Genomic DNA, 14,053 nt, shown 5'->3' with positions numbered 1-14,053 from the left:
TCTGAATTCTCAAGAGAGACTTCATCATCTGATAATTCATCAATAATCTTAGAGAGCGCTTCTTTTCGTTTTTTATCAGATATTTTCCCGGTTTGGTTTATCTCTGTTGCAGTACAGCCAGCACAAATCCATTCATTTTTTTTTTGCTTCATTTTCTTAAATGTCCTATGTGTACCACTGAGGCACATTTGAGACAATATTCCATTTTGCAGCTTATACAGAAAAGTGTATTTTTTACCTGATTCTTGCAGATCAGGCATGTCTCTGTTCTCCTCATCCTCGGTTATGAAAAAAAGCTTGCTTTTTCCCCGAGAAAACTCAAAACACGCTGAGTTCAGTTTTCGTTGCTCTTCTAAGCCGATTTCTGCGTGACAATCACACAAGGCCTGGTCTCCGAGTTTCTATAGCTGTAACGTTGTTATATGTGGCAGTCAAATTTGTTGAGGCAGGGAAACAATTGTCTACTTACAATTATGATTATGGTTCAAGTCTCTGTGGGAGTTAACTTTTCCAAAACGACCTTGGAGTAGGTACCAAACGACTCCGTTCAAGGTCTTAGTTATTGCTTTGTATAAGCTTATAAGTATACATCACATACGTTAAAACTTGGTGTAGCCAGCATTAAAATTATAAAAGATAATTAAAATGTTACCTTTTAACTTCATTGCAGAAACAACATGTTCATCCAAGAGCTCATTAAATTCTGAGAACGGCCGTACAAAAATTTATCATACTTTGACAACTAAACACACAAATTTTTGATTAAACATAGAGCACTAAAAATACACAGCAGCGTGGTTACGGGGCCACGGTGGCATATTCACCGCTTCGATTCTAATTAAATTAAACACACTAAAACTGTCCAACTTCCTTTTTTTTTAGCAGGGTTGTCATGAAAACTCCACAGACACTAAAAACGGTGCATACTTAATGTTCAAAACTAAGAAGCAAACTCCCAGTGGGAACGAGCCAATATCCTTCAAACCCCGGATTCTTATTTCCAAAGAGAAATACAGTAGTGAAACAGCTAAGCCTAATTATCGACAATGCGCATGTAACTACAGCAAAATGTGTTAGAACGAGGCCAGCAGAATGCTAAGCCTAATGAGATTAGGCAGATAATGAGAGAGTTCTTACAAGATAACTCTGCTAATAACAGAATTTTCTCACCGACGTAATCCGCTTGTTTAGTTCTTTCAGCTGGCACACTTTTCCAGTGGAAGAAATCACTTTAAACACATTAAATAATTCGAAATTCAGGAGCTCGAGAAATCGTGGCTGCGCTAAATGACGGCCATGACTGTGGGGAGTTAGTGAGCTTCTACAACATGAATGTTTCTTTGCCAAACTATATTAAATGTACTTTAGAAGCATAAAATTATTTAAATTTTTTTTATGTGACTAAAACTAGGTTTCATTAGCATCTAGAAAACTAGATGCTAATGAAACTAACTCAGTCACTAACTTTGATTCAGTAGAGTAAGTAGTGGGTGTGAGCATAAAACAAATCGTTCATCTAGTTTTAAACATCTTTGGCAGCATCTACTAAATTTTTTGGAATGAAGTAAAACCATTTGGTAATGAAAATGCGAGATAGAAATGACACGAATTCCTAAATGACGCTAACACATTCACTAACTTTGATTCAGTAGAGTAAGTTGTGGGCATGAGCATAAAACGTTATATTGTTCATACTAAATATTTCAGACCAAACTAAAACTGATTGGTAACGAAAGGCGCCTCCATAGCCAGGTGGGAAGGAGCAGCAGTGCATAGCACATGCTTCTTGATTAGACCGGGGTTCGAGCCCATCACCACCAAATACGGAGGATGTGGAAAGGTCAGGGAATGACCACCGCATATTCCCGCAGTAATATGGCCTTAGTTGCTAATGCTCCTAAAAACCAAACAAATGGTAATGAAAATACGAAATGGAAATGACACAAATGATGTCACTTCCTAAATGATGCTAATGACTCTAATTCAGTCACTAACATTGATTCAGTAGAGTAAGTAGAAGGTGTGAGCATAAAATGTTGCATATTCATAACTTCGGTTCTAGCTGTTCGATTTTAAAAATTTAAAAGGTTTTGATTTTCATCAAAGATGTTTTCACATAGAATAAAACATCTTTTGTGCACATGGGATACACGCATGATTTTTTCTTATTACAAGTGCTTTCCATAAAATTCTTTTATGTAATATGCAAAAACATTTGGTGGTGCCAGGTGTGGATCAATAGGGGGAGGGGTATAGTATTAATTCTGGTAGCTTATGGATTCACCCTTAGGTGGTAATCAATGCATATAAAACATAATATGTGGCACACTGCAGGTAAAGGTTGATCATGTCTGGTATGTAGCATAATGCAAAATTAATATTAAAAAAAATGGGATGACTTGAAAAGCAACCAATATTTGAACCTTTGTAATATGTAAGCCATTTTAAACCATTTGTTCCAACTGTGTCTCAGATTACCTAATCGGTACAATAGGCATGTGCCTATTGGATCCCAAGGTTAGGGAAGCCCCATGTTGATTGATTTATGTAAGCAGTATTCTTCAGAAAAAAAGGTTAGTGGATGATGTGACAGTTTAGAAAGTTGTCTGAAACTTGCTATATCTGAACACGATGAACTGGAAGTGTTTTTTTTTTTTTTTTGTGTGTGTGTGTTGTAGTCTACTCAGTATGAATGTTTGGAATGGATGGGGTCTTTTGAAACTGATGATTTGGTGATTTGACCCTTTCTCCTTTTTTTTGGCAAAGTTTTAGAAAATGTACCCTTAATGTACTTTTTGAAATACAAATACCTTGAGCTGAGAATGCTTACCAACAAACTTGCATGTGTCTATCTGTCCGTCCGTTCAAGCTTGGAAACGGATGATTTGGTGACCCGAACCTTTCCTTGGCTTTTACAGAATCTGTATGGAAAGTGCCAAGGGAGAATAGTGTTGTTTAATATGGTTAGATTCTATTGTTGAAGATTATCATTACATTACTTTGGATTTCGTTCATCGGTGCTGAAATCTCCTTGTACTGTTCTTATAATTTGAATTGGGAGTTAGAATACCTGTCTAGAATTCAGTGTCTAAGAGTATGGATTTGATCAATATACACTGTAAAGAAGACTCTTTATTTTAAGAAATGCCAAGCACTTATTAGAAATTTGTAAAATGCACTTTTTTAATTTATCATACACTATTGCACTTACACAATATATATATATATATATATATATATATATATATATAAAAAAAAAAAAAAAAAGTTAACTCTTGTTAAAATAATAAAGGCACAATCAAGAATAAAATAATAATATATATCATAATTTTGTGGGAATGCTATTGGCATTTCTTTTGTGGTTAACCCAGGAATGTCATTGTTAAATTGACTTCTGTTGAAATTTTCGTTCCTTTTTTGTATCTTTGATTTCTAGAAAAACCTTTGTTTTAAATGAAACCATATTATAGTACCACATATTAGCAAAGGCACATGATGCAAGAAAGCAAGCTTATATAGCATCAGCCAAAAAAAAAAAAAAAAAAAAAAAAAAAACAAATCTTCTAATTTCACCCTCTACTCGCTCCAAATGTGTCTAGTTCTGCCTTGAATCTATTTAAGCTATGAACTTCTACAACGACAGATAGAAGTTTGTTCCAGCAATCAACCACCCGCTGGCTAAAGGCAAACTTCCGCACATCTATCCTACAACAGTCTTTCCTCAATTTGAATTTATGCACTCTCAGGCATTATTCTGAGCAAGAGGAAGAATCCCATCAGTATTGAGCATGCTCAAACCATTCAAGGCTTTATACACCTCAATCAGATCACCTCGCAGGTGCCTAGTCTCCAACCATTGTGATTTGCAAAACCTAAGCCTTTCTTCGTAAGAGCAATCCGTTGTTCCATTCACCAACCTTGTTGCCCTTCTCTGTATTCGTTCCAACAGCTCTACATCCTTCTTAAAATGAGGCCCCCAGACCTGTATACAGTACTCAAGGTGTGGCCTGACCATTGCATTATACAAGGGGATAATCACCTCCTTATTCCTGCTTGAAAAATTCCTGTATATCATTGACAAGACACCATGAGCTACCCTTGCAGACTGTCTGCACTGCTCAGAAAACTTCATATCTGCCTGCACAATTACCCCCAGGTCCTTTTCATTCTCTACCACTGTCAGTGTAGTACCACAGTTGTTACGTTACTCTGGGGTTACTGCTTCCTGTATGTAGTACTTTACATTTGTCAATGTTAAACTTTATTTGCCACCTCTCAGCCCATCTGCTGAACTTTTCTAGATCCTGTTGCAGCAGCATACTGTCATTAGTGTCATTAACAATCCTGCCAACCTTTGTATTGTCTGCAAACTTGGACATTAAGCCTGATATACCATCATCAGTATCATTTATAAATACAGAAAACAACAGTGGACCCAACCTTGAGGGACTCCATTAATAACATTAGTCCACGAAGAGCAGCGTCCATTGCTTACCACTCTGTCTTCTTCTCCCACTGTTAGTAAATATCAATTGCAGGAAGTTTTACTCCAGTTTTAATTCATGTTGTGAAACTATATTAGAATTTATAATAAAACTACTCTTTTCCACATTCATTTTACTTGCTTGGTATGTTAATATCATACCCAAACTACTAAAACTACTCTGTCCCTACCCATTTATTATAGCACTGTCTATATTGTATCATGTAAGTGATACCCGAAATGGGAATAGAATAAATTAACCTGCTTTAACTTGACAGGTTTTTTAGCTTCCTTGAGCTTTGATTTAATTAGATTTTACTTTGTTGTGTTTGTTCTTATGTGCTTTTCCTATGCTATTTTATTTTTTTCATTATATAATATTTACAATTTTTATTTACTACCATTTAAAAAAAAATTGTATTAGCTGTTGCAGGTAAAGAATGTGATTTATGGGTTCGGGGTATAAGGCATCTTACAGAAGATACTGTTAAAGCGCCATATCCTTTACAAGTAGAAAGGTGGCTGAGAAAAGAATTCTACAGTATGGAGAACCTTAGAGGAGTGTAAGTAGTATATCATATTTGTTTATTCAGTACAGGTATGTTAGCAACATCTATGGTTTGCTTTAATCTTCATCTTTTTATTTAAGAGGCTATAATACCATTGCATATATAAATGATAGATCATGAACTAAGGAAAAGGGGGGAAAGACTGTTGTCCAGCTCCAGCCTTTGGACAAACAAATAATTATTATAATTATTTCCTACTTGTCTTTTGCTTTCTGGTTACTACTGTTAATACTGTGCTCCTCAAATCTATAATCCTTGTATTTTTAATGTAAAGTTCTTTTGCTCATTCACCAGAGTTTTTACAGAAGTTGGAAAATGAAAATATTTTAATCTGAAACTGTAATTTGCAGTGTGCATAAGTATAGTTTATTTAAGTATACTGCATATATTAGTATGTATCTTTTATGTATATGAGGTGTGATAAAAAAAAAAAAATTTGGAGGCGCAAACCAATATTTAGGAAATGAACTTACTAGCTGTTCATATGGAGCACCTTTGAGTCTCTCTGACACTGTACGTATTGATTTCACCACTTCTGCAACTTCTGGAAGCATTCCTGATAGGCTTCTTTTAGAATTTCCAATGATGCAGTGGCGGCTTCCATTCAAAAATTTGCAAGAAATTTTTGAATGGAAGCCATCAAGTGTGCAAGCACCAATTCTCTGAAGCTCACTTTTCAGGCTGTTTTCCCTGAACAGCATTGTACAATCACTGTAGAACTGTTTTGTGATATAGGGCATCCCTGATTTTAAATGTTGTGCAAAAGAAAACCCAGTGCACTAGAAAATGTTAACTTTTATTGGGAAAGAAAGCTGAAACAGTTTATAATAAAAAAAAAAAAAAAAAAAATCTGCAAACTTTCTGCACGAGCTACTTTGGTGCACCAAAAAGTGTCCAAATGTTTCTCTGTTTCGGACCATGTTCGGTCCAACATATCTACACCGATGGTGGCAATTGCTTGCATGATGCATGCACGTAAGGTGGCAATGTTAGACATCTTGGTGGAATAAACCATGTCTCTCACATAGCCTCAGAAGAAGAAGAAATCTAAGGGAGTTATGTCAGATGAACAAGAGTGCCATGGTGTTGGTCCACCACTGCCAATCCAATAGTCCAGAAATGTGTTGTTCAGAGCACTGCAAGCTCCAGTGAGGTGATGTTGCATCTTACTGAAAGTCTGTTGGGCTGTAGGTTAGGAATATGAGGAAATGCATATTGTCAAATCATGTCCAGGTATGTGATTCCTGTAATGGTATCCCCCAGGGAAAAAAATAGTCTTGATAATCATGTCCTTCATAAGACAAGAACACACATTAAGTTTTGGGTTGTCTCGAATGTGTTCTTGGATACAGAGACATGAAAAATGTTTCATTTTTCATTTGCGTGAAAAATTTGCCTGAAACGTGAAAAATGTTTTGCTTTGTTGAAAAATGTAACGTGACTCAAGAAATTGTGTTTTTGGCCAATGCGATCAAGCATATTAGTAGCTTTGTTGCTGTGGTTTGTCACTCAGCTTGATTTCTTGACCTTTTGCAATTTATATGCATACAAACACAGCTACTTTTTTATGACCCTGTGCAGAGTTGCAAAGAGCCTGTTCAGTTCCCTTATGCATTTCTGATTGATTTCCACAGGCTCTGAACCAAAGGCAGCACATGCCTCTTCAACTCACTCTTCTGAAATGCTTTTACGACCTCTTCCATGTTGCTTCTGCATGCTGCTGGTGTTCAAAAATGTCCTGTACTGTTTCTCTAGACTCTGGGTCAGGTGCATCTTTGTTGAACATGTCTAATTGCCTTTGAACTATGACAACAGAATTTCTCTCTACAAACCACACATTGCCTGTGCTTTCTCTTGCACTGACAGCATTTTTACACAAATGACAACAGTGTCATAGCCTTGGTCACACAGTGTTTCAAAACTTCAACAATGAAACTTGACCATATCCTCCTGTGCTGACTCCCACTATGCTGCCATATATACAACACATGAATTTTAACAAACTTTTAAAATCAGGGACATTCAAAAGGTACACCCTGTATTCTTGGTTCACTGTTTGACTGTGCAGGACAAATTCATAATGAACAGTGCCCTGTGAGTCAGAAAATATAAGCATGATCTTCATGTTTGATTCAGATTGTCTTGCTTTTTTTTTTTTTTTTCTTTTTTTTTTTTTGTTTGAACTTTGGTTTCATTGAGAGGACTGGCCCTTTGTTCCTGGGTCATTGTCATACATCCATGATCCTCACCTCTTTTTATTGTAGGGTTTTTAGGTGTATCAGTGACATAGACAATATTGCACCGTATGTAATATGGAATAACTCATGGGGAGGAGGAAAGCATACTTCTCTGCTTGAGTTTGTTACTAGTGGTGCTGGAAGAACTAAAGTGAGAGTCAGCAGCAACATTTGACAAAAATCTTGATATGCAAAAACTCGCCACTCTCTGTGATCATCATTGAGGATACGAGGCACAAACTTTTCCGAAACGCATTGCATTCCAAATCTTGCATTAAAATTGATTGCTATGTCTCATAAGAAATAACAATTTTGTTAGCAATTGTGCAGATAGTTAAATGTTTATCATTCCTGATTAAATCACAAAAATATAAACATGGACAATTGAATCATTGATTTTTGAAGTTGAAGGGACACAAGTCGGAAAACTTGAAATTTTATTTGAAATTTTATGAAATTCACTGCTCAATAAAATCACATTATTTTAACATGTGGCAGAATATATAAAACACCTATGTAACATATGCTAATTCAGAGTGACTGAAGATAATTGATGGAAGATAAGTGATTCTTACATTGCAGTGTCTTGATAAGTCACCAGAAAACAACATTGCAAGTTGCAAATTACTGTGATCTGCAAACAAGTTGCAAACAAGTTGCAAATTACTGTGATCTGCAACTTCAAGATATAACAGGTGTTCAATAAATTATCTATCATACTTACCATAGTTATATTTCAGTAATTCATGATTTACCATGTGCCTGCATATCTCAACTTGTATCATATTAATTTTGTTTTTAGGTTGTGTTGCTCTAATAGAAAGAAGGAAGATACTTGTATCAAATTATGGATTTAATGAAATTGGGACATTGTTTAGTCATTAAGTTTCTCACCAAAGAAGGAAATGGGCCAAAGACCATTCATGAAAGGGTGGTCGCTGTATATGACAACAGTGTGCCTTCAGAGTTAACAATTAAGTGGGGTAGAGAGTCCATTGAAGTGATCCATGTCCAGGAAGGTCTGACAATGACCACTTCAGAAATGTGCCAAGCTGTGAAAACTCTTGTGCTGAATGATAGATGTTTAAAGGTGTCCCAAATCTTTAGGGAATATGATATATCTGAGGGAACAGTTATAACCATCCTCCATGAACATTTGGGGATGATTAATGATTAATGGTGCTCTGAAGAGAATTTAGAACTTTATGGAAGGGATCCTGAAGCTTGCATCTCCAGAAGTGTTACTGGTGATGAAACATGGGTTCATCACTGGGTTCCTGAGACCAAAATTTTTTGGGTTCCCCACCCAAAAAATTTTGGACATAACCTTCAGCTGGCAAGATTATGGTCACCATTTTTTTGGGATGTTGAGGGAATTTTGTAAATTCAGTTCTTGGAACACAAGCAGACAATCACTGGGGAGTCATATGCATCCCTACTGTACATACAACCTAAGGGATGACATAAAGGAAAAATCCGTGGAAAACTTTCCGGAGGTGTGCTGTGATTTTACAGAACTTACACATCCATCTTACAGACCGGATCTGGCCCCCAGTGACTATTTCCTGTTTCAACACCTCAAGAAAAACTTACGTGGACGTCGCTTTGCTGATGATAATGAACTGAAGTCTGCTGTTTCTGCATTCTTTTATGAACAGGACAAAGAATTTTATTTGTCTTGTATTTCCTCATTGCAAACAAAATGGAACAAGTATATTGAAGTTCAGGGGAGCTGCATTGAAAAATAAAAAAAAAAAAGATTTTTGCCTCACCAAAGGAAAGCCTCATTTCCTTCATAGGTAGATACAATTTATTGAACACCAATCATACAAGTTCGGTACCCAAAATTTCTGATCACACCTCATATACACCTTTTATATATACAGGGTGTTTCAAAAATGATGGTCAATAATTTAAAGGTGAAAAGTACGAGCTAAAATGAGCAATAAAGTCCCAGTGAACATCAGGTCGCAAATGAGCCTTTTTCGAGTTATTGTAAAAAATCTGTTAAGATCCGCCACTGGCTATGGGAGCACTAGTTTAGCAAAAAGCTGTGAATCCATTACTAAGATTGGTTTTATTAAACATAAGATAATACATTTTTAATTTTTGGTTTCAACACTACAGGATTTTACAGATGTTACAGGATGTTACAAAAGGTGTTCAAAATGCTGATCTTGTATCCGTACGCAGCTTTGTAGTCTTTTCTGCAATGAGTTATGAATCCTCTCAGGCATTTCTGGGTCATTTCTGATTTGTTGAAAGGCTCCTTCAACCCGACACTGCAATTTTTCAACTGTGTTAATGTCAGAAGTGTACACTAAGCTTTTTACATCGCCCCAGATACAAAAATTCATAGGATTTAAGTCTGGTGATCTGGGAAGCCACATTACAGGCCCACCTCTACCTATCCACCATTGACCCTACCTTCTAGTTAGATACCGAGTCACAACTCTAGCAAAATATGCCAGTGCACCATCATGCATAAACCACATGTTCTGGTGTTGCTGAAGTGGAACTTTATCATCATCATCAAGGAAGTCTGGAAGAACATTCTGCAGTAACTGAAGGTACAGCTCTCCTGTTAGCATATTTAGCAGAAAGTGTGGTCCAATTAGACGGTCTCTTAGTAGTCCTGACCAGACATTCAACCAGAAATGTTGCTGATGTCGTGACTCGTGAATTGCATTAGGATTTTTGTCGGACCAAGTGTGTCAGTTATGAAAATTAAAAATACCATCACAAGTAAACCCAGCTTTGTCAGTGAACAAAATATTGTTTGAAAATTGGGGATTCAGGACACACTGTTGTTGCATCCACTGGCAGAAGTTCACTCTGGGCAGGTAGTCTGCATTGCTGAGACCTTCTACATGCTGGACATGGTAGGGAGTACAGTAATTGGTGATGTAAAATTTGCTACACACTGCTATGACTCAGTACACTCTCTTGCCGAGCAACTCTCCTTGTCGAAATTCCTGAATTTTGTTCTATTCTTTCTGACACCCTTTCCTCAACATCAGGTGTTATGCTTTTAGGCCTATCTGATCGTACCCCATGTGCGAAGCACCCATGTTCTCTAAGGTGTTGATGTACCCTGATGAATGTGCACCTGTTGGGCTGCCTTCGGCAGGGAAATGCTTCTTGGTACAAACATGCAGCCTCGAGTGCACTGCCATTGGCTTTACCATACATGAAGTGAATGTCCACATACTCTTCTTTGCTGTAACCTCTTTCCATGTTGACTATCCTTTGACAAGTACTAGTATGCCTGCTATGTCTCAGAGCATTGAGAGAGGGAAAAGGGAGAGAATGAGCATAACTTAACCTAAACAAACATGTCAGTGGTGGACCTCAACTCTGTACAGTTCACCTTGTCAGTGGTGTATCCCAACTAGAAATGTGCAATATCTGGAAATGATTCACTTAAGGACCCATGTTTACTAGGCTTTTTTGCATATTGTAGTCTGTACAGTTCACCTTTAAATTATTGACCATCACTTTTGAAACACCCTGTATATTTGTATTTATTTATATACAGTATTTATTTAATGTATCTAGTTCCTGATACAATAGAGTTAATTTTTAGATTTTGTGTGTTTGTTTTTATTTTTTTCTTGCATTAATATGAAAATTTTATCATTTAATTCACACATTTTTGATTTGCATTTAGTGCAAATTGAAAATATGCGGGTTCATAATGTAGTAAATTGAATTATATATTGTTATCCCTCCCCTCAGAATGAGTAAATTGTTTATGGGAATGTTTTTAGAGAGAAACTTGAGTGAGACTTAAAATCATGAAAACACAAACCATTTTTAATTATGGTTTCCTACTACATTTTTGTATCTTTTCTTCAATTTGAGCATTTTTAATCATATTTTTAATTTTTTCTGTAAGAAAAAAGTAACTAGCTTCACAAATTTGTTATTTCACAGATTGCATCTTTACACCACCATCCAATTTTTTGAGTAAAAAATACCATTCCTCAGGGAGATAACAAATTGAATATATGGGCATAATCATCCAGAAATGTGGAAAATATAATAGATATGTTAATTTTTTGTTGAATCTTAAAACTTTTTTGTTTCCTCCAAGCTAATCTTTCCTTAGTTTATTTATTATTATTATTTTTTTTGATATGGAGTATAGTGCCATTCATAATTTTCACATGAAGTTTTCGTTCATTATAATCCAGTAGAGACTTTGAGAATAATTTATTGCATTGAATTTTTCATCAAAATTATTTTATTCAAAGATTTCCCAAGCACTCATAATAAGGGAAGTTATCAAAGGTGTGAAAATAATTTTGTTATAGTGTAAATTTTTGTAAAAATAGCATTTGTTGTAATAGGATTTTTCTGTACAATACAAGTAATATTAAATGTTATTCACATCTGTTTAGCTTTCAGAAGTATATTTATAGTTGATGCCAGAATTAGCAGTTTCAGTATTTTATTGGATGTTCACAAACCTGGATGCAGGTTTTTTTTGTATTGTGTATTGTCATGATTTATATAAGAAATTTAAAGAAATTTATTTGTATTATTGAAAATATTGGCATAAAATTGCTTCTCGTAAATGTTTAAATTAATTAATAAGTTTTAAATAAATGTTAAATTAAATACTTTTTTCTGTTAAAATTAGTTAAATATTTGCTATGTCTTCATAATATGCTGTGGTCCCCATTCAGTTTTTAATTATCAATAATTTAAATTTAACCACTGCAATTATAGTAAAATTTAAATTCTTTGTACAATGAAAAACTTGTCAGTTTTATTTGAATGCAATTTGATACAACAAATATTTCTTAACAAATTAATAGTAATTTAATGTCTAATTTTTTTTAGAGTAACATTAAAAGATTTAAAAGGTTTTTTGCCAAGAGTGAATTGTAAGCTTCCTACAAACAGACTGAAAGAATATTTTCAGGTATGAATTCTTTTTACATAAACACTTTATGGAAGAGTTTTTAAAAATCATAGCACATGTAGAACAGTGAACTTGTAATATTTGTGAAATTTCAGAAAATTTTGCAAATATTTATAAATTTAATCAGAAAGACAGGCAAATTTAAATTTACAAAATTGGCATTGCTAGGACTGATGAATGTACTCTAACTTATTTCCATGTGAATTCAAAGCTATGCATTGTTTTGGTTATACTTTTCTGGAAAGAAAGGTTTAAATTAAATTTATTCTGCCTACTGGAATGTGAATAATTATTGTGAATTACCAAACTAAGACTCATTCTCGTATTCTGTTTAATTCCTTTCAAAACTTAACACAGTTCTTTACTGAACCCGAGGATTAAACCAAAAGTAGAATTGCTACTTCTTGAATCTGAGAAAAACATTTGGATCTCATTGTAGCATTCCTTGGTTACTGTTATTTACCATCCACCTGACATTTGTATCATCAGCAAACTTTAATTAAGCATTTTATGCCTTCATCACTGATTGTAACAAATATCAGACACAATAAAGAACCCAGTATTAAACCGTTTGAAACTCCTTTTGAGAGCCTGGTCCACCCAGAGCAGTAGTCATCATTTATAACCACCCTTTGTCTCCTGCAATTTAGGAATACTTTTGCATAAATTATTCCAATTTATGCAGAAGATAGCCATGTGAGATAGTATCAAAAGCCTTACTAAAGTTTAAATAGACTGTCAAAATTATATTCATTTTTTTTGTGACAACCTTGTAATAGCATATTGTAGTTAGATGTGATTTTCTTTAAGAAGTCCATTGCTGTCCAGATGATCCATCTTATATATCCTTAATTATGGATTTCATAATTTTTTTCCCCACAAAAGTTAAACATACTGCTCTGTAGTTACCCATTTACTCTTGGAACTACCTCTGCAAATTGGAGACCTGCTGTGACTTCACCTGAGTCCAGAAAGGAACTCATTATAATAGACAGAAGTTTGCAATATCTTCTGCTGCTCAGTTCCTTTTTACATTCCTGTGTGACAGTTTCTCTATCAATTCATTTTCATTGATCATAGAATTGTCCAGTTCTTAATAACTGTTATTAACTCTTATTTGTGAAAGGAATGGTTGCATGTTTATTCCTGAAAGGAATGTTTTCTTGTTTATTTAGCCCATCAGCTACCTATTTAGTTTCATCCATTATGCTACCAAAGCTATCCTGTAGTACAGGCTGTCCATCTTCAAACTGAGGGCCACAGTATACATTAAGGATGCCACAGATGGTATTGTAAAAAAAATGTGGGATGCCAAAGATGGTATTGTATTGCTCTTCAGTGATCTGATTAGTGAAGCAGGCACATGAATGAGAATTAGATCCATAAGGTTCATAAACATTTATTTAAATTTTATATTCTTGTATTGTAAATACAAAATATTTATTATATTGTTCTTATCAAAATTATAAACATATAATGAATATGTTTCTGCCAAAACAGAAAAGATTCGAACCCGCAACCCAAAGGTATAAGGTATAAGGTATGTTAGTGTCTAACGGCTCCTGGGATTTCTCCCATCTCTGCGGGTGTACATTGTATCGGGGCCAGAGATTTGAAGTGTGTGTGGGGGTCATGTGCTGTATATTGTGTTGTGCCCTTTGTTCCTCCTGTCTATTAGCCGCCGAGCCCCTAGTGGGACCTGACGTTACCACACCATGCCACGGGGAGGCTGACCGGGTGTACCACTGTAGCTAGAGTACTCTGGCGGGTCCTGCCACCTACTTTCCTGGTATTTCAGTGGCTAGGACCAGATTTGAGAATGAGATGATCGCTG

General features: G+C 35.3%; 1 protein-coding gene across 1 annotated transcript in view; it reads left to right on the top strand.

Moving 5' to 3' along the window:
- Positions 1 to 14,053, top strand: part of sl (small wing phospholipase C gamma 1) — a 602,812-nt gene that overhangs the window by 62,801 nt on the left and 525,958 nt on the right. The window contains exons 3-4 of the mRNA XM_090377657.1: positions 4,908 to 5,046; positions 12,138 to 12,219. Of these exons, the coding sequence (XP_090233783.1) occupies positions 4,908 to 5,046; positions 12,138 to 12,219 (221 nt within the window). The remainder of the gene's footprint in view (positions 1 to 4,907; positions 5,047 to 12,137; positions 12,220 to 14,053) is intronic.

The sequence above is a fragment of the Mastigoproctus giganteus genome, chromosome 7, assembly GCF_048544385.1.
Source record: "Mastigoproctus giganteus isolate SK-2022 chromosome 7, ASM4854438v1, whole genome shotgun sequence".
In the NCBI taxonomy this organism is placed as follows: Eukaryota; Metazoa; Arthropoda; class Arachnida; order Uropygi; family Thelyphonidae; genus Mastigoproctus; species Mastigoproctus giganteus.
Note: the sequence above shows the minus strand (reverse complement) of the source record. Positions and strands in the feature narration are given on the sequence as shown.